Below are 22,615 nucleotides of genomic sequence, written 5' to 3'. Positions count from 1 at the left end.
GGGTTGCATTGCTGTTTATGATGACTTGAGAATAAATCAAACGTGGTAAACTTGATTTGCGTGTTGTTATTATGAAACTTTCTAATAGTCAGTATCAAAAAGGCTTCAGCCTTTTGCATGCTCTTTCTACGAAGATTTCGTGCAACACTTGCTCACAAATTGTTTTATCAAGGTTACGACATTCATGGCCTCAGTTAAGCTATCAGTAAAGACATTTCCGGTTAAACTGTGAACAACAGACGTGACTTTGCATGTGTTTGTGACGGCAGACACCGTTGGTGCAGGATACGCTCAACGTTTTGCGAACACCTACGTGATACTTCATAAACACAATCATGCTTATGACGTAGTTCTTACTGTACAATCGACTCTGCTGTCAACAAAGACTCCTAATGTCCACAGAACGTGTTTTATTGATAAAATGTTTTGTATAGTCATGCGTCATGTCTGGTTGAACTAGCAGTCGGACTGTTACAGTCGTACATCTCGTCTACCGATAAATAAGAGGTAATTGCCCCTAAGTACAATGTGTGAAGCCAAAATTTCGTTTCTTCTGGATTGTCAGCGCCAAACCCAATGTAAATAACAAAGAAGGCTGTATGGAGTTTTCACGGCATACAGAATAGTGTTTATGGTTGGTAGTCGCAAACATAGATACATATTTCTTTCTCCCAAAAAATGGAAGGAAGATTTATTCGTCATTACGCCTTTAAAACACACGCATTATATCCGTCGAGCACATATTTCCACAATATGACATTTTCAGAAATCTAATCGAACCATAATAAGGGTTTAATATATTGATAGATGAAAACATATTTCTACAGAGTTCGACCAATGATTCTTGTGTACTCACTCTGTCAACTGTTTGGTGACGAGCTAGTACAAAATACTGTCCCTTGTTTTGACAGAGAGAGTAGGACATTGTGGAAATGACTTCTTTGAGAGACATTTAGAAGTTGGAGTAGTAAGGTAGGATAACACTATATGAATAAAGAACTTCTTTATTACAATGAGAGCGACGTTTCGGTGTAGGTTCTAACACCGTTATCAAGCGTCGCTCTCACTGTAATAAAGCAGTTGTTCACTCACCCATGGTATATTGTTATCCTTCCATGGTGGAAATGAAATCACAGCAGTGATCTTTTGGGTGCCGAGAATTGAGCTTGTGTCCACAGAAAGTATCTATTGGGTGCCGAGAATTGAGCTCATGTCCACAGAAATGGTCTATTGGATGCCGAGAATTGAGCTTATGTACACAGAAATGATCTCCTGGGTGCCGAGAATTTACCTTCTGTCCACAGAAATGATCTATTGGATATCGGGAATCTAGCTTGTGTCCACAGAGGTGATTTATTGGGTGCCGAGAATTTAGCTTGTGTCCACAAAAATGATCTATTGGGTGCCGAGAATTTAGCTTGTGTCCACAAAAATGATCTATTGGGTGCCGAGAATTTAGCTTGTGTCCACAGATATGATCTATTGGGTGCCAAGTATTTAGCTTGTGTCCACAGAAATGATCTACTAGCTACCGGAACTTTAGCTTGTTTCGATGAAAGATGGAATTTTGATAACTAATTACGAATAGTGTTATGCATCATTGGTCAGAGTAAAGGCATATCTCAGGTTACCTATGCAAACCTGAGAAATAAAATCTGGATCCGTTATGGCCAATATGAATCACTGTGAATAACGAACTGAACATGCATATTTACTCGTGTGCATTAATGCCACATATAAAAAACACAGTGACCAATGAAATGAATGCCATAATTTATTTTGTCAAGTAATTACTTGCACATATGAGTACTAAACATTGCTGATGTTGGAACCAATCGTTTTTTTAAATCTATGTATCCAAATATTTATTCATCATACCTTTTAAATTATCATATCGATTTGAGTCCCAATTGTTCTGATTTATCATATTCCAGCTGCATCCATAGCTCCCCGTGTGTAGTAATCGAGGTCCGCAACTCGGGTCACTTCAGTCTGACACCGAGATGCATGCACAAACTCTTCCACTTCTTCTATGTCGTGCTGGCTGATTGGGCCGAAGTACAGGAGCTGAAAGTGTTTGAAAATAATCAATGCAAATTTACTGAAGTGCAATACAATGACCATAATACAACTGAAGATGAATACAATTTGCTTTTATTTCTTTGTATGGACCACATGGGTACAATGTGTGAAGCCCATTTATGGTGTCCCTCGCCGTGATATTACTGGAACATTGCTAAACGCGGCGTAAAACCAAACTCACTCACCTTTTTATGGAACACAGAAAACTGTACATCAGAAGTTACTACCCAGCTAGCACACAACGTTGTTACAACGTTAGTATTACGTCATTTTATAACGTCATGTCACAACGTAATGACAACGCTGCAAATTTACGTTGAGGAAACGTTATGCTTTGGACTCCTCACAACGTTCTAACAACGTTTCTTACAACTTGGGGTGACGATAGTTTTCTGTAAAACTTTTCACTTTGAGTTTCTTTCTTCACTATTCAGCTAGTGAACAAACGACCAAAACAACATGCAAACTGACGAATAAACATTGAAGTAAATTTCTGCTTTGTTTCATATGTACTGTTCACTACTGGGAAAACTATTCAACTATTAACGTTAAATGTAACGTTAGGACAACGTAAGATACGTTGGCATCAAATAACTTTACCCTGTGGTGACGCAAAAATGACGTATCACAACGCCAGTCCACAACCTTGTGACAACGGGAGTCCACAGAATAACGTTCAAACAACGAAGGCATAACGTTGTGACAACATTGTGACAATGTGAAATTGTTAGCTGGGTATTACATGAAGATCCGGATGAGAATTGGTCTTCAGCAACTCATGCTTGTCGTAAATGCGACTCACGGGATCGGGTGGTTGAAGCATGTCACCGCCTTTAATTACCTGAACTGGGTAGGAGGCCAGAGTTCTGAAGCATACGGCAGGCTGTCCGGATTTGAAGATGATGTTATCTCTCTCGAAGTTCCATTTCAACATTTGGTTGTACTCATCCGTTGCCAAGCCTGTAAAATATGAATACATAAATAACCTGTTCTAGAGTGTGGTCAAATGTGTAAGATATGAATATCCTGTACTCGGGTGTGGTCAGGTGTGTAAGATATGAATATCCTGTACTTGAGTGTTGTCAGGTGTGTAAGATATGAATATCCTGTACTTGAGTGTTGTCAAGTGTGTATGATATGACTATCCTGTACTGGAGTGTTGTCAATTGTGTAAGATATGACTATCCTGTACTCGAGTGTTGTCAAGTTGTTATGATATGGCTATCCTGTACTCGAGTGTTGTCAAGTGTGTATGATATGACTATCCTGTAATCGAGTGTCGTCAAGTGTGTAAGATATGACTATCCTGTACTCGAGTGTCGTCAAGTGTGTAAGATATGACTATCCTTGTTGTCAAGTGTGTAAGATATGATTATCCTGTCCTCGAGTGTTGTCAAGTGTGTATGATATAACTATCCTGTACTCGAGTGTTCTCAGGTGTGTAAGATATGACTAACCTGTACTGGAGAGGCGTCTGGTGTGTAAGATATGACTATCTTGTACTCGAGTGTTGTCAGGTGTATAAGATATGACTATCCTGCACTCGAGTGTTGTCAAGTGTGTAAGATATGACTATCCTGTACTGGAGAGTTGTTAGGTGTGTAAGATATGACTATCCTGTACTCGAGTGTCGTCAAGTGTGTAAGATATGACTATCCTGTACTCAAATGTTGTCAAGTGTGTATGATATAAGTATCCTGTACTCGAGTGTAGTGAAGTGTGTAAGATATGACTATCCTGTACTCGAGTGTTGTCAAGTATGTAAGATATGACTATCCTGTACTCGAGTGTTGGGAAGTGTGTAAGATATGACTATCCTGTACTGCAGTTTTGTCAGGTGTGTAAGATATGACTATCCTGTACTCGAGTGTTGTCAAGTGTGTATGATATGACTATCCTGTACTCAAGTGTTGTCAAGTCTACAAGTCTACGCATACGAACATGAATCATAAAAAAATATTTGATTGATCATGGATGGTTAGTATATAATGCTTACAACATGTGTGTATATATTTATTGATCATAGCCCCATAAAATGTCCACAATGGTCTAAGTGGCAGACCGTTTTTTGTGTATACCGTTTGTGAAGGGTGCAGCCAGTAGGGCAGGACTTACTTTTTTTGCAAACATCACCGATTTCTGCTTATATAATTGTCATCATTATTATCCATTTTACTCAAGGCGGACTCAAGGTTTCGGCAGATGACTGAGCATATATATTATATTAAATTAAACTACGGATTTTGTTTACCAATGTCTGCAAATTATTGCCACATATTACGCCATTACAGTAGTATAGGGGATGGGGAGAAAAAGACGTATAGGTACACCTTGCTTAGAAGCTTCCATACGGGCTAATTCTGCTACCAGCCTAGTAAAAACGAGTGGTTGCACAAAACTTCAACAAGACCACTTTCGGCGGCTCCCAATGCAGTGCACTCCCAATTAGAGCTATGTGGGTGCATGGATATAGAAACATGCCAGGAACCAAGCTCCTGCGCGAAGCCTATACTGAGATCCGATCGGGTCGTTTGTCCCTTCGGGAAGCGAAGAGGAAGTACCACATATCGCAAGCCCGATACACGCGAATCCGAGGTGGTATAGACCCCGAGCCCCAGACAACGGTAACTCCCAACATATCCGAAGACTTCGAGGCCCTCCTGCAGAAGTATCGCCCTATGTTGCTTTCCAACCGAGAGAAACAAATCCTGGAGCAATCGGGACACGCCTTCTACGAGCGCTACCAGATCCCTCACCAGTTTCTCGAACTCTACTTGCTGTGCTTTCGCCCACTAGTCGAAGCCGGCAAAATAGTCGATTTCGTCTACATCTACCCACACCACTAGTTTCGACCTTAGGCGGGCAAACTCCGAATCATTCTCGCCGACGACTGCTATCCGGGACCTAAGGACAGACACAACCGATGCACCGACAGCCTCGCCGCTCTACCGGAACTGCCTGCTCTATTCGCACCCGACAACTCTACATGCAAGTGCGGCGCCATCGACCACTGCGTCGACAGCAAGAAATGCGTTCTCTGGGAAAAGAGAGCAATAGACTACACACCCCAGGAGCGACTCCCACTCGAGGTTTCAGAAGAGATCATGGTCGACAGCTGTTTCATGAATGTAGAGAACCTGTACGACAGCGTCTGCGCTTTCTGGAGCATACGGTATGCACTCCTCATCAGCAAATTGGTGGACCATTGTCCGTGCAAGGAGAAAGAGTCTTGTATCTTCCGCCAGCTATCGGGGGAAGCAGAGGTACCACAGGGACGGGGCAGTTGGCATACCCAATTGCTCAGTATGGCGGGTCCAAGGATATGGAAGTGGCAGTCCCTCCATGCAGCGAACACCGAAAAGCCGCGGACGTCCCAGAAGGAGTCTACACATGCAAAAAGTTCGCTGTAGAGAGATACGAAGGGAAGAACCGGCTGTTGCTGCTACTCGATTCACCGACTGGGGAAACGATTCCAGTCTACGGCTACAAGATACGAGAAACGATTCGGGGAGCCAGTGGAATAGAACGCCTACGGTTGGTGCGGGAACCGTTTCTGTGCAGGCTCAGTAAGATCTGCCGCTCACCCATATCGAAAGAGAAAGACGATAGAAGAGTCAAGTTGATGCTTCCAGACCTTGGGTGAGAATAGGTTCTATGGGCCCTTCCAGACACCGCAGGGCTAGGGAGAGTACTACTCCTACTCCAACATGGAGATGTCTACCAGCAGCGTATTGCCTGCTGCACAACCGTCGACTGCGCCCACTGTCCAGGAGTTTCTACGACCGCTTGGGGAGGCTCGAGGCTCATGTGGAACAAACGCGATGACGTTGTCGGCTCGTGTGGACCAAACCACGAATTTCTTGGTGAACATCTTGTCTAGGTTAGACAAGGATGACGACGACGACGAACTCCTGGAGGAAATAGAAAGCGTCGAGGAGGAACAAGAAGAGACCTGTCTGGGTATCGAGAAGGTGTGGCAGATGGCAGAATCGGCCCAAAGGTTGACCTACCTTTCGATAGCTGCCTTGTTTGTCTGGAAGGTCGTCCGCAAGACCTGGAAGCACAGCAGTTTCCCCCTTTGTGCACCCCTTACACACCGACCGATGAGAAGGTAGAAACACCCAAGACCAAACGTGGGGATCCCTTCCACATGGAGTAGAGATGTGTGGAATGCAGCCTATACGAACCATGAGTTGTTGTTTTTTCCCCCAGGTATGCACACCAGTCCATGCCAGAGTAGGAGTAGTACTCTCCCTAGCCCGGTAATGCCTGGAAGGTCCTCCAGCAACCCGGTCCATGTCAGAGTAGGAGTAGTATTCTCCCTAGCCCGGTGGTGCCTGGAAGGTCCTCCACAGCACCCTGGTCCATGTCAGAGTAGGAGTAGTATTCTCCCTAGCCCGGTGGTTTCCTTGAAGGTCCTCCACAGCACCCCGGTCCATGTCAGAGTAGGACTCCCCCTAGGCCTGCAGGACCTGGAAGGTCCTTCACAGCACCCTGGTCCATGTTGGAGTAGGATTAGTACTCTCCCTAGCCCTGCGGTGCTTCGACCACAGCACCCCGGCCCATGTTGGAGTAGGAGTAGTACTCTCCCTAGCCCTGCGGTGTCTGGAAGGGCCCATAGAACCTATTCTTGCCCAAGGTCTGGAAGCATCAACTCGACTTCTCTATCGTCTTTCTCTTTCGATATGAGTGAGCGGCAGATCTTACCGAGCCTGCACAGAAACGGTTCCCGCACCAACTATAGGCGTTCTATTCCACCGGCGCCTCGAATAATTTCTGGTATCTTGTAGCCGTAGACTGGAATCGCGGCTTTTCGGTGTTCGCTGCATGGAGTAGCTGCCACTTCCATATCCTTGGACCCGCCATACTGAGCAATTGGGTATGCCAATTATTACCCCGTCCTTGTGGTACCTCTGCTTTCTCCGATAGCTGGCGGAAGATACAAGACTCTTTCTCCTTGCACGGACAATGGTCCACCAATTTGCTGATGAGGAGTGCATACCGTATGCTCCAGAAAGCGTTTCTTGCTGTCGTCGCAGTGGTCGATGGCACAACACTTGCATGTAGAGTTGTCGGGTGTGAAGAGAGCAGGCAGTTCCGATAGAGCAGCGAGGCTGTTGGTGCATCGGTTGTGTCTGTCCTTAGGTCCCGGACAGCAGTCATCGGCGAGAATGATTCGGAGTTTACCTGCCGAGGGTCGAAATTGGTGGGGTGGGTAGATTTGTTTCTCTCGGTCAGAAAGCAACATAGGGCAACACTTCTGCAGGAGGGACTCGAAGTCTTCGGATATGTCGGGAGTTGTTGTCGTCTGTGGCTCTGGTTCTATACCACCTCGGATTCGCATGTATCGGGCTTGCGATATGTGATACTTCGCTTCCCGAAGGGGCAAACGACCCGATCGGAGTTCAGTATAGGCTTCGCGCAGGAGCTTGGTTCCTGGCATGTTTCTATATCCATGCACCCACATAGCTCTAATTGGGAGTGCACTGCGTTGGGAGCCGCCGAAAGTGGTCTTGTTGAAGTTTTGTGCAACCACTCATCTTTACTAGGCTGGTAGCAGAATTAGCCCGTATGGAAGCTTCTAAGCAAGGTGTACCTATACGTCTTTTTCTCCCCATCCCCTATACTACTGATTACTTATCCGTAAGTCGTTCGACCGAAATCTGTCTGGATGAATAATGACATGAACGTCGCATTGAAGAAAAGACCTGGCGAACTAACAAGCTTGAAGTCTACAGGCAAATTTTCCAGCAGGCTCGAAATAAAGTTAACATTCCGAATGAAAAATCTAAACTGTTTCACATCAAAACCAGCATCAGTGATAATGAGCGGAACCCCAAGCAACGTTTCGCAATAGTGAAAAAGTTGACTGAGGTAAAGGATGAGAACCGCAAATTTCAAACTCTACACCATTGGAAAGATTAAAAAAGTATCTCGACGCTGATACATGCAAAACATGCATGCTTATGTCACCTATCATCTCGACTATTCTCAACTTTCTCATATCTGGATCTGGTTCTGTTTCTCTTCTTCAGCGTGTACAAAACAAAGCAGTTCGTATCATCACTCGTACCAGACAGCGTGAACACATCACCCCAGTCCTGACACAGCTCCATTGGCTTTCTGTCAAACAGCGCTTCACCTTCAAGATCCTTTGCCTGACCTACTCTGCACTCCACTCCGACTCAAAGATCTCAAAGATCTTCTGACTCCTCATATCCGGATACGCAATCTTCGCTCATCTCAACAACAACAACTTATACTTCCTTTTACAAGAACTGAACTGGCTAGCAACGGCTTTTCTGTGGCTTCACCAACTCTGTGGAACAGGTTACCACAGGAGATACGATCCTCTGAAACCTTTGACATCTTCCGCCAGAAATTGATTTTGTTCTATTCAACCAGTAGCTATGCTATTCTCTCCTGTATGTAAAGCACCATTGAGGAACTTATGCTGGATAATAGTGCTATAGAAATGTATTACTATTATTAAATTATTATCTCGTTTCACCATCTGATTATCAGAAAGAAGTGACGTCATTAATACTTATCATCATTGTCTGTCAGCTGGATGGACCATTGTCCAGTGGAAACAATAACACTGATATCAATAGTCAACTTAATCAGTCAAATATGCAACAAAAGTACAAGAATCTGTACTTTACTAAGAAAGTGTAGTTCCAAATATAACAAATGTTTACGTTAATGTTTCAGTAGTGAAACGATGGGTTCGTGAACACTAGCAAATCATTCACATGGAGCTAATATTTGAAAAGGTTTAGTTACCTTTCACACGAACTGTCTTCTTGAGCATGGCAAGTTCATCATTACCAGATGAAGGTGACCACATAGAGATGTTCAGGGTGATACCCAGCTCCCGGGCGAAGTCAGTGCAGAGGTAGAGGGATGTGACGTTGAACACATATCCCTTCCGTGACAGAAACCCTGTCAACTGGGGCCAGCTGCATGGTTTCTCAACGTCAAGAACTGAAGCATGTACATAAACACAATAAACACATGTCCACTCATCAAGATGAGTGCAGATGAATTAAATATCCAACATTGTCGTAAAACAATGCTCTCCACGGTCCAGTGATCCTCAGCACCTTCACTATTCATTGCCGTCCGACGGTCGGCACAGGTCGGTTCACTTCGGCAACGCTCGGTACCTTAATACTCATTTGGGCGTCATTGGGGAGTTTGTCGTCCATAATATATATCCAGTAAATGTTTCATCGCAGTAAATGGTATTTGATATGACTAGGCAAGCATCCCTATTTTTTCAAACGGTTTTATGAACTGATTTTCAAGCATAAACGTATTTATGTAGAACTCTGTAGATATTTCTCCAGCATGAAGAGTACTTGTTGCCACAATACGAATTTTACACAGTTGGAAGTAATAATATTTTATTGCCAGCCCTAGGTAGCTGTTTTTCGTCTCTTTATGTTCAACCTTCAGCTTCTTTAGTGGTTGAGGTGTTACTCGTTTGTAATTCTGGGTCTCCCATGTATCTTCTAGGGATCCCTGCGAGGCAGCGTCTGGTGCGCTGGTCTGGTGTCCGGCGTCTGCGCACCAAGCGTTAATACCTTGGATATTTCTAGCGTAAGTTTTCGCCGGGCATTGCTTGGCCGATACAGGTTGTACCGTTACTGGCTTCTTGGGTCGAGGGGGCAGTGGGGTAACCTAGTGGTTAAAGCTTTCGCTCGTCTCGCCGAAGACCCAGGTTCCATTCCCCACATGGGTACAATGTGTAAAGCCCATTTTTGGTGTCCCCCGACGTGATATTGCTGGAATATTGCTAAAAGCGGCGTAAAACTAAACTCACTCACTCATTCGTGGTGTGGTCTCGCACCATTAGGGGTCGAGTAGCTTTCACTCACTTGTGTATTTTCAAAGATGCAAACATGGCATTTCAATATACGACATGCTGGATAGAGATATGATTAAAAGAATATATTTGCAAGGGATACAGTAATCGTATTTCAAATATATTTCAAATTATTCTATAATTTCAACGATAAATATAAACAGAATGATAAGTGATCTTACCAAGAACAATCCTTGCATTTCCCAGCTCCTGTTAAACGAAATATACTTTGTCAGTACATCAAACTGGTCATGAAAAAAACAACTTTGGTACAATACCATTGCTGAATTTGGATGAAATATATATTTGCCCGTTTTGGCATGATTTATATGAAGTTCATGTGTTAGAGTTCATTCCCCAGGTAGCCTAGTGGTTAAAGCGTTCGTTCGTCACCCCGAAGACCCGGGTTCGATTCCCACATGGATACAATGTGTGAAGCCCATTTCTGGTTCTGGTGCCCCCCCCCCCCCCTCCCCACCCACCGTGACACTGCTGGAATTTTGCTGATAGCTGCGTAAACCTAGTCTACCTTACCTGAGGTAGACGTATGTGCAACGATGTGGTACCGGTATGTCGACCTTACTACCCTGTGCATTACATAAGCATTTGATAAATACACTGGTACCAGTTGCTTCATGCTTCAAAATGGCATTGTGTATTCATTGCTTTCGGACGTGGGAGCCGTGCCAATTTACACTTATCAGAGGGGTACACAAAGTCTGTGATCTGAACTACCAGTTGTTCGACTTCCATTTTTGTGGAAGCCGCGGTGGCTGAACGGGTTAGGCGGCTGACTGTGTGATGGGGATTAGGTGCCTGACTCTGAGATTGTGGGTTCGAACTGGTACTGAACCCAACAAACTGGGACTCAACCCAACAAAGCTTGAGTCACATCAGTCGCGCAGAGTTAGTGGGTTAGATGGCTAACCTTGTGGACTGGCGATTAGGTGCCTGACTCTGAGAGTGTTGGTTCGAACCCTGGGTGGGGCTAAACCTAACAAAAGTACTGGAATCTGTACTCTACTGAGAAAGTGTAATCCCAAATATACTTCCCATCAAAAGTACAGACTCGCTTAAAACACTCACTATATGTTATGTATATGTATATGGTTACATCGACGATTGATTTCTCCACTAACTTGGGGGAACCAAGTGCAAACCGTATGCAGATGAATTGCACGAGGATCATGCAATAAATTGCTGAAAAGTATGAGCAAATATCGTGCATGTGAACAGCTGCGTTTTAGTGTAAAGTTTTGTTAAGAATACTCCAATTGTCACTGATTTTTTATCATTTAGTGAACTCATGACAACATTTCTTTTAAACGTTACGAATTTGTTTTACAATACGTCAGTTCATGGTAAACAGTACCTTTAAACAGTATGGAATATTTTGCAAAATTTAGTTTAGAACAGCTGCCTGAAGTAAGTGTCTACATTTACACTAGTGAGTCTAAACTTGTGATGGGAAGTATATAACATCTGTAACATTTGACCACTTTATAAATGGCAATGTGTATTGATGCTGGTCCTACAGGAAATACACAGCATTTAAAGAAGCCGTGAAATCAGCCTACGTTCATAGCTGGAATGGAAAGTGAACTCATTACCGCGGTAAAGAAATTGATGTTGTAGTGATGAAGATCAAATACTTATCATGATGTAACTGTGTATGTAGCTGCGTGTCAATGTGATAATATATATTTGAGACGCACCTTAAAAGCAAACAAAACCTTGATGTCAGTTAGACCTTTCACAGTCTGCTGGATTTTCTGGATGTCTGCAACCTCGTCCCTCCCCTCCTTGGGGGGCAGGTAGATGTCCACTCGGTAGAGGAGGTCGTCTCTACCATGTTGATAATCAGCAACGACCACCGACAGGGTTAGACAAGCAAGACCAACGAGAAACAGGAACATTGTTGGAAACACGTTGTGCAGTTGACATAACATGCTGAAATGTTTCTCTAATAGTCTGACAGTTCAATCAAAACAAAACATCTTGTCACGTGATAACTTGGATATTCATACTTATATGTGATGAAAATTTCAAGTTTGATAAATTCACATCCTCATAAACAACTATTGATACACTAGCTGATATACCGCTAGTGAAAAAAACGTTCAATATCAGCAAGTTATCACGTGCCTGTTTACATGTCGTTTTATTACACAGATGATCTAATCAATTATCTCAACACATGTTACTAAACAGAATTGGCTCGAGTGAATTTTCAGTTGCCATGTTTGTGTGAATAAACGTTTCGTAACAAGTGCAGTCCTTGTCTTTTAACGTTACTTTGACGTAACACTAGTCCACCTTTAAATACGTCTAGGCTTCCCAAAATTAGTTGGTAAAATACCATCCGGGTTCGAACCCATTCTCGCAGGCATCTAATCGCCAAAAAAATTAGCAATCTAACCCACTCAGCCATCGCGGTTTCCACAAAAATGGAAGTCGGACAACTGGTAATCTAAATTACGTAGTTTGTATACCTCTCTGACAAATGTAAATCGGCACGGCTCCCAAGGCCGAAAGCAATGAATACACAATACCATTTAGAAAGTTTGTTTTGTGGAAGCCGCGGTGGCTTAATAGCGATATCAAAGTAGGAACATCACAATGGTCTGGACAATCAGTTGTGTAACCTGTACCGAGCTGTTATTTTTTACTTAGTAGGTTCTACCGAAGCAAGACTAACATTGAAGCAGGAAAGCAGTCCGTCATAATGTGACAGGTCACCGCTATGGACATACACCGGCTTGATAGAAGAAGAAGAAGAAGAAGAAGAAGAAGAAGAAGAAGAAGAAGAAGTTTATTCAGTATTTGAGGCCACATGGCCAAGAGTACAAACATATAAGAACAATATTGTGCGGATTGACAGAAAAAACAATGTAATTAGTTCATTTTCATACAGGCAAGTTACGCTTTAGAAATAATGCTATTGACTTCAATAGATGTGCATTTGTTGTTGTTAAAAGTTGTTTAAATTTTAATCTTGATGGAAACGTGTGATAATAACTAGGTAAGTACAGTTGTCTTTGTACAGAATAGAATGGACACAAGTAAAAAAATAAATTCATCCTGTGTAACATTAAAATCACATTTGTCATAGTACCAGTACTGAAGCTATTGCCAGCACAAGTAAATACATGACAGGTTACGTATCTTACGTATGACGTCATACATTCAATCGTGGTTAGAAGTCTCTATTCACTGGGTGTTGGCTTTGGGATGATTGACACAGCTGCCAGATAGAACAACTTCCATGGACCATGTCTCAGATGAGTACTAGCACATCATTGCCATTATAAGAACGTCACGTGACTCCACAAGCTGTCACTTAATTGCCTGTAATAATATTTTCTCGAAAACGGGACGCTTTTTCCTCCGAAAATAATATTTATCGACCATAGAATGCAGATCGGCATTGAATTAAGGACCAGATCAAAATCAAATTTGGTCAAATAGTCCAGTCAATCTAAGGTTTAACCTTCAACTGTCTTCAAATGAAATGCTTTTAGCTGAAACAAAACACAAATGTATCCAACAACAAAATATAAGTCTAGAAAAATCTAGGGGGTTGGAAATATGTATATTTTTACTTTAAACATAGAACTATAGTATTCACATCGGGTAAGTATTTCTCTTTTAAACCTATAAATGTACCATTGATATAAATTAAGTTGACAGTGATATTATATACTGCGACACATTTTGTCAAAGAAGCCTTGGCTTACAAATAATCACATCACATTTACTCAACGGCATACTGTTGTTTTGGGGAAATGAATTTTAAAAAATAAAAGATTTTGAACATAGAAATGGGTATTTAAAAGTAGAAATCCTAGACCTTTTATATGCTAATCTGTTGATTTGTAACATAAAATATGCACATTTCAAGGGGTTGGTTCTGGTTTAGAAAAGAATCTATGGAATCCCATTTACGCCATAATGCATCTAAAAGTTCACGATTACTTTCAGTTCGGTAAAAAAGCCCATTTTCTCGTAAAAAAGTCACAGTATACGTGACAAAAAACACAAGAAAATATGTAAATAAAATTGATACACATTTTCATGGAAAACTGACATCATTCGATGCTTGTTCAACTGGTAAGGGATCATTTACGTTATATTCATCTGGATACACTAGTGGTTTTACTGTTTTTCGGCAACAGGTTTTTTAATTTCTAACTTTATTTATCTTTACTATAATCATAAAATGTTCTTGTATATGGCTGAAATATTGCCGATGTGACGATAAATCTTAACTCACTCCCTATATTCATCTAGAAAACATGTTTATTTGATGTGAAAGTTTTAAAATAATTTACACGTTTTATAATAAAATAGTTACAAGTGGATAGATGTATTTTCTTGATGTAGAATGAAGATACATTTAATCATCACTGTAGCCAATAGAGGATTGGTTTTACTGATAGAGCCGAGTACATGTATTTCACTCTCAATTATATAATATAATTTATTCATTTTACTCTCAGATATTTCAAGCATCAATGGAGAAATGCATTATATGGAGCATGGAACTTCATGGAAAGCCTACTGTAGTTTTAAGTGAATGAGTATGATTTTATGCCGCTTTTAGCAATATTCCAGCAATATCACGGCGGGGGACACCAGAAATGTAGTTTTGGGGAACACAGGCTGTGATGGAATTAATTCAGCAAGCTCAGCTTGTGGTGACTCTTTGCACGTTCAAGCTGGCCAAGTGGTTGACCATGAATGCCGAAAGACGTATACCAACCCAAATGTGATAAAACAGAGTCTGTCCCAACAGCCGCCTGTAAATGATTCAAGTGAGAGACCAACACGTTTCAAAATATCAAGCTTTGTGTTTTCTGAACATTATTTGTTCTGTGGACAGTATGCGCGTCTATCAGGAAAGAAGAGGTCCTATGAAGTCCACCCTGTCAGAACCTTAGTCTTTCAAAGCGTCATCTAGAAAATATGCCAGGATGTTCAAGGAAAGCTTGAATCAGTTAATGATTTCCCTGCCGCAAATGCTTGTACCATCAACCGTGCAATGTAAACTTTCGAACTGGCCGTCAAATACCAAAGCTTTGTTGTAAAGAAAAGAAGCAGCAGAAATTCTCTCAAGGAACACCTGTAAATTCCGGTTGCGCTGAGGCCTTCATGAAAGTGATAGAGTATGTGAAAGATAATGACAGTGAACAGATCACAGTCGGCAACCTTCTTCACCACATGACACAATTGATTGGGGATGGTGCTTATAGCCATGTTTATATGAAACGCAAACTATAGGAACACTTTGGGGATTCTATCATCATAACTGAAATGAATGGCAAGTCAAACGTGGTTACTGTCAGAACAACAGCAGAAACAGTTCTCCAGGACTACTATAGACAATCACGCGAAAAGGACTGTACTACAGGAAAGCTTAAGTTAATAAAGACAGCAGCGATGGTTATACTGACTGACATCAAGGACATCAACACCTCAAAAATATCTTATCCATCATCAGAGGAGATGTCATCCATTCAACACAATATCGAAGTGGAACACATTTTTTATCGATAGACAACATCTTTGTTGCAGTAGTAGTTGCGACGTTTCGGTGTAGATCCTAACACCGTTATCAAGCAAATGATACCCAACATATGCACAAGGAGAAATACATACATGGCGGGTATTGGTTTATACAATAGAAGAGGGAGATGTGCGGTGTGTTGACATGAGACTTGTGATAGGAATGATTGAAGCCAGTAACAAACGTAGTACAAGATTTCATTGTTGTAATAACACTGACATGTATATATATTCGATGCAAAGGCGCGACTTATCACTTTATATTCGATTAGGTAACATTATCAACTTTAGATTATGGAAAATAACTAGTTACAATTCAGTAAGCTTCAAATTAGTAAGTTAAATTATGCCTAATCTATTCGAGCTTGGATGTATAATTATTTGTGTTTATACATAATGTTTCATTATATGAAACATGACAACGTAATAATACCTAAAAAGTAAATTCAAACTATTCTATTGTGTTTGAATTATTTGTAATCCCCTTTCTTGCCGACATGTGTTCATTTGCCAAACGCTGTACAAGCCTAAGATAATGATTAGCAATTGCTATCAAAACACTTTAAATACTTCTTCTGATTGACACTAAAGGTTGCATCTCTCGTAAGAAAAGCTAATATTTGCTCAGGTGGAAAATATTGGTTGAAATAATAGGTACAGTGCAATTTTTAAAAGTACGACACACATTTGCGTCTCTCTCTGAATAAGAGGTGCTTTCTGTAGACGAATATATGTGGCTCTCGCTGTGAGAAACTGCTAATTACAAGCCCCATAAACACGTCACTCGCTGTGAGGAGCTGATTATTTTGCTCCATATATGCGTCTCTTGGCCTTAATGAGTTAAAGCATATTCATCAAGGATTGACGGAGGACCAATAAATATTATTTCGTAAACTATATATATACAGATCAGCGACATCAACCGCCAACTGGAACGAGAACGCGACGTGCGACTCAGATTGCACAAAAAAAGTACCATTGTGCCATCAATGCCATCGACGGTGTGGACACGGCCCTCGTGTTTGCCAGCATGGGACTTGGGGGTGTCAGCATTGGCTTGTTGTCGACCATCATGGCCTCACACGTTGTCCTCGGGTTAGAAGTAGCCGCCGGGGTATCGGGACTGGCGGGATTAGCTCTAAAGCTCGTTTCGCGTCGTCTGCAATGGAAGGCCTTAAAACACGACGAAATCCGAGTGCTGGCCGAAGCCAAGCTGAACACGATCGACGATCGCGTCTCGTCGGCGCTCACGGACAGTAAAGTTTCCGAAGAAGAGATTTTAGCCGAAGCTCATAGAACAAGGCCGACAACACATCATTCAAGCCTTCCTGACCAAGAACAAAGACCTCGTAAAAGATGGACGTTAAACTGCTTTGTAGATGCCAGTATGACCTAGCCGAAATACTAGTTTTAGTACAAAAAATAAAACAACAAACAAAAAAAAATGTTCTGTCTGGGATTCGAACGCTAAAAGTCTAGGTCCAAAGTCCGGCACATTCCGTTCATACCAGTAGTCTCACTCTGTCGGTGCATTCAAGCTACATATAGCTCATACGCTTTGCGAGCTTATGTAACCCGATTCTAAATTAGCCGATTGTGGCTTCTAAACATGTTTTCAGCGTCCATCGACGCATGCATCGTGATCAGCGTGGTCTAGACTACCTAAGAGCATCGTGATTGTATATTATTACACCTTGATTCGAGGTGAAAAACCACCAAACGTGCACGAGGCTAGCGAGACTGGTTCTGCACTACTGTAGCTAGTATAGACGGAGCCCAGCTCAGGATAAATAATGGATTGTGGCCACCACAATTTTCAGTGTTCGTCGACTAATGTATCGTATTCAGCGTTCTTCAAACTACCTACGGGCATCGTGTTTGTAATTTATGAGACATGGATTCGAGGTGAAAAAGCCACCAAACATGCACGAAGTATTGAAGTGGAAGTGGAATGACGGGTTTCAGACATCCTTTGCGCTACTATAGACGGAGCCTGGTTTAAGAGGATGATTGAATCTCAGGATAGACCCGTTAAACCGAGCACTTGGCTATCGGGTCCTCTGTGACTCAGTCGAACGACTAAGGTACAGAGATGCGCAACTCTGTTACCGAGGTTCGAAACCTACCATTCGGAAAAAACAACAACACGGAGTGTAGTCGACCACAACCCCACGGGAGAAATACCAGCGCACCACAAACGTCAGACTAGGGACCAGGCTGGTCTCTGGTCAAAACACAATATTTCTCCCTATGTGGACTGTGGCCACAGAAGGCTTTTGCTATTTTTTTTATTTGAACTTGCACACGAAGGATGGCTCTCGATATTTTTTAAGGGGGGCTGGGGGACTTAGTTCCCACAAGTAAGCCTCTAAGTCGCATCTGCGGTAGTATCAACCACCCCCCACCCCTATTTCTACTTTTCTTTTTGCAAAGAGTTGATGGTTGACCTTAGATTTCTGTTATTATAAGGTCATTGTGTAAAATCAAAACTGTTTTCTGTTTGAAATCCTGACAGTGTATCGTAAAATTGAAAATGACAGCATCCGGATTGTTGATAAAGAAAGCTGGAAGCATTAGAAATTCTGTTTTGACCAAAGCAGAAAGTGACATATAGTTGACCCAAAATATTCAAGATTTAAGATCTTTATTACAGTATTCTGCCATGAATTAAGAAAACACTAGATTCTGATTGGTTGTTCAGAAAAATCAGACGGCATCAATTCTGGATTGACGCTCATCTGATTTTAAGGCCGCTTCATCGTGCATTAACAAATCGTATTGTGAGAACTACCTCCGTTTGACCACAATGATGGCGGATCATATACTGTAAGCCATTAAAAACGCAATTGGTATTTGTTGTCCTGAAACTCTATTGAAGATTTTTGCCTGCGATACAGACGATGTAGGGGTAAAAGTCTGTTATTCTGGCCCATTTCGAGTTCGAGTCCCGGAGCATTCCTCTCACATGAACTTTGATACTTAAAACTGAACCGTTGACATTTCTCGTAAACAAAACCACATTCATGAAACACGTTGTGCACATGCATTACCTGCACCCAGGCCCTGTAAAAGCACAAGGAATTGTGAAACTCAATCACTTTGAGAAAATGCCACACTTGACACAAGACGAAAGGAATCAGGTTATCGGTATGGTCAGCCAAGGTTCTTCAGATGTGATGATTGACAGGCACTTTAATGTGCACTGTAAGTCGACTCAGACAACGTTTTCGGGCTACCAGAAGTGTTGCTGATCGTCCGCGACCTGGTGCACCACCTGTGATAACAGCTCGACAAAACCGCAATATCCGAGTGTCACACTTGCGAAATCGGTTCCAAACAGCTGATGATGAGGCAAGGAGGACAATTGGGACAAGTCAACGTCATTTCAGCGCCCAAAAGGTGCAAGGACGCCTTGCTGCCTTCAACATCCGGTGTCGTCACCCGTACCGTGGTCCAACCTTATTGCATCGCCACAGACTTGCCAGACAGCGATGGGCAGCAAATGGGGCCAATCTTGGCAACAGGACATGGCCAGATGTCATTTTGTCATATGAATCCAGGTTTAACTTATCCCTTGCAGATGGACGTCCAAAGATTTATCCACGTAAAGGAGAAGGACTTGCGCCAAACTGTGTCCTTGAACATGATCGTTTTGGAGGGGGTGGTGTCATGATCAGACCACAGACCATCAGAGGCTCAGACCATCCAACAGTTGTTCCTGAGAAATGTGTGTCTGTCAATGCCCCAAAGACTGCGAGCATGTCTTGCAGCGCACGATGGACACACACGATATTGACTGCAAGTGACCCCTCCTTTGTTTGATGTCATTGTTGCGTCACTGATGTTGTTGTTGACTGGACATTTTCGGATGAAATTATTCACAGATGTTCACTTAAAACATATCTGCCAGTTAGGTTTATATATGTTGAAATTGGTGTGAGTCAAGAAAGTATGAATGTCAAATTGCGTTTTTAATGGCTTACAGTATAGTAACAACTCCATGGATTTTGACGCGGAATTTGGCATTTTCGACCCTACGAACAACAAGCTGCGGTGTTGAAATTTTCAAACGTGAGAAAAAACCCAAAATGTGATAAAATGATACCTTAGAAAACGAGAACAAATCTATATTGGATTGTTATTTTGTTTTTCAAAATGAACAGCCTATAACAGGAGCTGCATATGTCAAACATTTATCAAAGCAAATAAGTATTTACTACAGTAAGAAAAGAAATAACAATACAACCCTGCTGATAATAAAAATGTCAATTTGTCCTAACTTTAATTTTTTCATTTTTAGAATAGCTCTCACAACAAGGTAAATCCGAGGAATCACTTCCAAAAGAACAACTTGCATTCTCTCTTCGCCACTTTAATGTGGAAGTTCGGACAACCGAGGGGGATTTTATGCCAAGTCCTCCTACGTGGGAATTCGATCTTCCATCCACAGACATCTCAGGGCCCCGCCCTTACAGAGAAATATCAACACCCTCCAAGATGTTGAATTTCATAGCGCCAATAATGTCTTTGTTGGGATGTTTAAAAAAATACAAAAAAATGGGCCCTGACAACTCAAAACATCATGAAGCCATTTCAAACGCTGATCTTTTGAAATTGAGAAATAATCTCACAGTAGACACTCTTTACGCGATACAGCAGAAGCCCAATCCCGCATTTATGCTACCAGCACTGATTCGTGCCCAGTGGCGGCATTAAAAAAATATGTCTCAAATTATATCCAGGAAATGAATGTTTCTTTCAGTAAAAATCCGCCACAGAGTTCGACTCGTGTTGGTATACCCTAAAACCAGTAGCCCACGATGTCTTGATGAAGACAATTTCCAAAGTTGCAGATTTAAGTAAGGTTTACGCAAATCACTGTGTACATGCCACCACTAATACCAGCTGAACGTTCTGAAAGCGCTAAGTGACCCCTGTCACACCATTTCTAAAACCGCTGTATGCACCCATTCGTGACCAACTCGTTATTCTGGGACAAGCCAAAAAGCGACTCGTGCACCTCTGAAAGGTTTTCATATTGGCGTAGGAACATCAAAAGTACTTCAAACAGGAATGATAACTCTATTTCTGTTTGATTCCAATGGTACTTAATATCACCGATGTATTGTCTTGCTGTTGTTGCTCTTTTGTTTTTTTTAAAGAATTAACCTCCTTGATACAACTAAAAGAAAAAATATTTTTTGTCAAAGACATATTCTTATGTAATTATTACCATATGTTCACCTCCAATTATATTTCTGAAAAGGGTTTAATAATCACAAATTGGATTTGTTTTATTGAATATTCAAATAAGATTGATAAAGTAACGCAGCTACATTAAATCCCAAAGCAGAAACTCAAAAATGACTTAAAATATTTCTCAAACTGAACATACGTGTAACCTTGCTGTCATACCTCAAGTGGGATTTTAAATGAATTCGCTGAAAAATATATAAATGACAAAAAAAAAGTCAGACTAAAATATTCCCAGAGATATGAAATATATGCCCAATGTTAAAGATTAAAGTTGATTAGTTACATACAGATATAACATTATTGTTTTGAAACTCGTAGCGATTTGTGATTACATTTCCTAAAAATGTTGGAAGTGCACGTACAATCACCACAAACAAGCCCGCAAGATCGCCAGAAATACACTCAGTTGGACCCATGAGAGCCGTTATGTCAACAAACGCACGTGCGTGTATTTGAATCTCTCACCGTCAATAGCATGATTCTTATCAAAAACTTCACATTAGACAGCACGAGTCTGTTAGCTACGTTCGTAGTACTGTCAATATGACAATATATATTTTTCATGATTTTTTAAGCAATAACACAATGCCATAAACGATTTAAGTAGTCGGGATTACTTTTATCAAAGCACCCATAACTCGCGTTCTGATTGGTTTGTCGTATTTTCGCACATAACAAACATCGAGACGGGGACGAGTCTTCTTGGAGGTTACGGAAAATGGCGAGTGGTGACGAATGGTAAGCACCGTCAATGCCGCTTATTGCGCCAAGTAAAAGAATCTATTTTTAAATGGGTCATGGAAGAACAGAGATAAACCTAAAGCATTTCTCATGGGTCTCGTGGGTCCAACTGAGCGTAATTAGGTTTATCACCTAATTAGAGGCATCCAGCCCAAAGTACATGTTTTGTCTGAAAAACCTCCTTTCACAGAAGGTTTACATAAAAGTGAATGAATACAAACAAATGGTACAAATACAATATAAATAGTTAAAAAGAATGCAAGAGAACATTTCAAACAGCTTTAAGCAGCATATGGAAAATAATCCATTTTATGAACGCATTAGTCACTTTTGATATAAAAATTTACCAGCATTTACCCAAAATAATAATTTACACAATAGAGCGTGTCCCTACCCAGTAGTCAGCAAGTCAGCAAGGGTTATGTCCAAACCTTTGACATCAGACTGGTTTGGGACTTCAAGGACTGACCGGTGCATCTATTTGTCCAGCCATGCAGCTGGACAGCTTAGTTGTAATATCGACCAATTGGACAGTTAGTGTAAAACAAGAGGTTCTCAGTTATAAATGGGATTACCTTTATATTAAGCATCCGAGGTGAACAAGACCGGCATGCCTTATGTGGGAGATGGATGTGGAGGGTGGATGTGGAGGGTGGATGTGGGGGTGGCTGTTGGGGGTGTATTTGGGGGACCGGAATAAAGAGCCCTGCTGCACACTCGGAACTGGGAATGGTGGTTGGACATCAGAAAATGCGGCTATCAAATGATACAAATGCAGCTGTTTTTATTTTCCCACATATACTCCTCACAAAAAATTAAGCAACAAGTATTTTCAGTGTAATATCTTTATCAATCTCGATAGCGTATTTTGCCGACATGTTACTGAACGGTAAATATTCAAAGAATACATACAACAGCAACCATTAATGATTGTCGAATTGATTTATCGGATAACAATGAAAATATCACCCGAACACAACCACCCTCAGAAACAACATGCGAAATGTGTGGCATGAATGTGCTCCACTCTTCACACATGCACCCTGATCGGTGTAAACTTACCTGTAATCTTTCCTCTGGTACAACAAGCGGGTTCTATAA

At 41.6% G+C, this 22,615-nt stretch overlaps 1 protein-coding gene across 1 annotated transcript; it reads right to left on the bottom strand.

Annotated features, from left to right (window-relative positions):
• Positions 1–1,761: 1,761 nt before the first annotated feature.
• LOC124276772 lies at positions 1,762–11,908 on the bottom strand. Its single transcript, XM_046712426.1, has 5 exons — positions 11,668–11,908; positions 10,135–10,162; positions 8,869–9,069; positions 2,924–3,042; positions 1,762–2,067 (listed from the first exon to the last, which is right to left on the bottom strand). Exons 1-5 carry the CDS (start codon positions 11,899–11,901, stop codon positions 1,924–1,926), a joined length of 726 nt encoding a protein of 241 aa, XP_046568382.1. The 5' UTR covers positions 11,902–11,908; the 3' UTR covers positions 1,762–1,923.
• Between the last annotated feature and the right edge of the window lie 10,707 nt (positions 11,909–22,615).

The sequence above is a fragment of the Haliotis rubra genome, unplaced genomic scaffold (assembly GCF_003918875.1).
Source record: "Haliotis rubra isolate DU_JTF1 unplaced genomic scaffold, ASM391887v1 Scf213, whole genome shotgun sequence".
Lineage (NCBI taxonomy): Eukaryota > Metazoa > Mollusca > Gastropoda > Lepetellida > Haliotidae > Haliotis > Haliotis rubra.
Note: the sequence above shows the minus strand (reverse complement) of the source record. Positions and strands in the feature narration are given on the sequence as shown.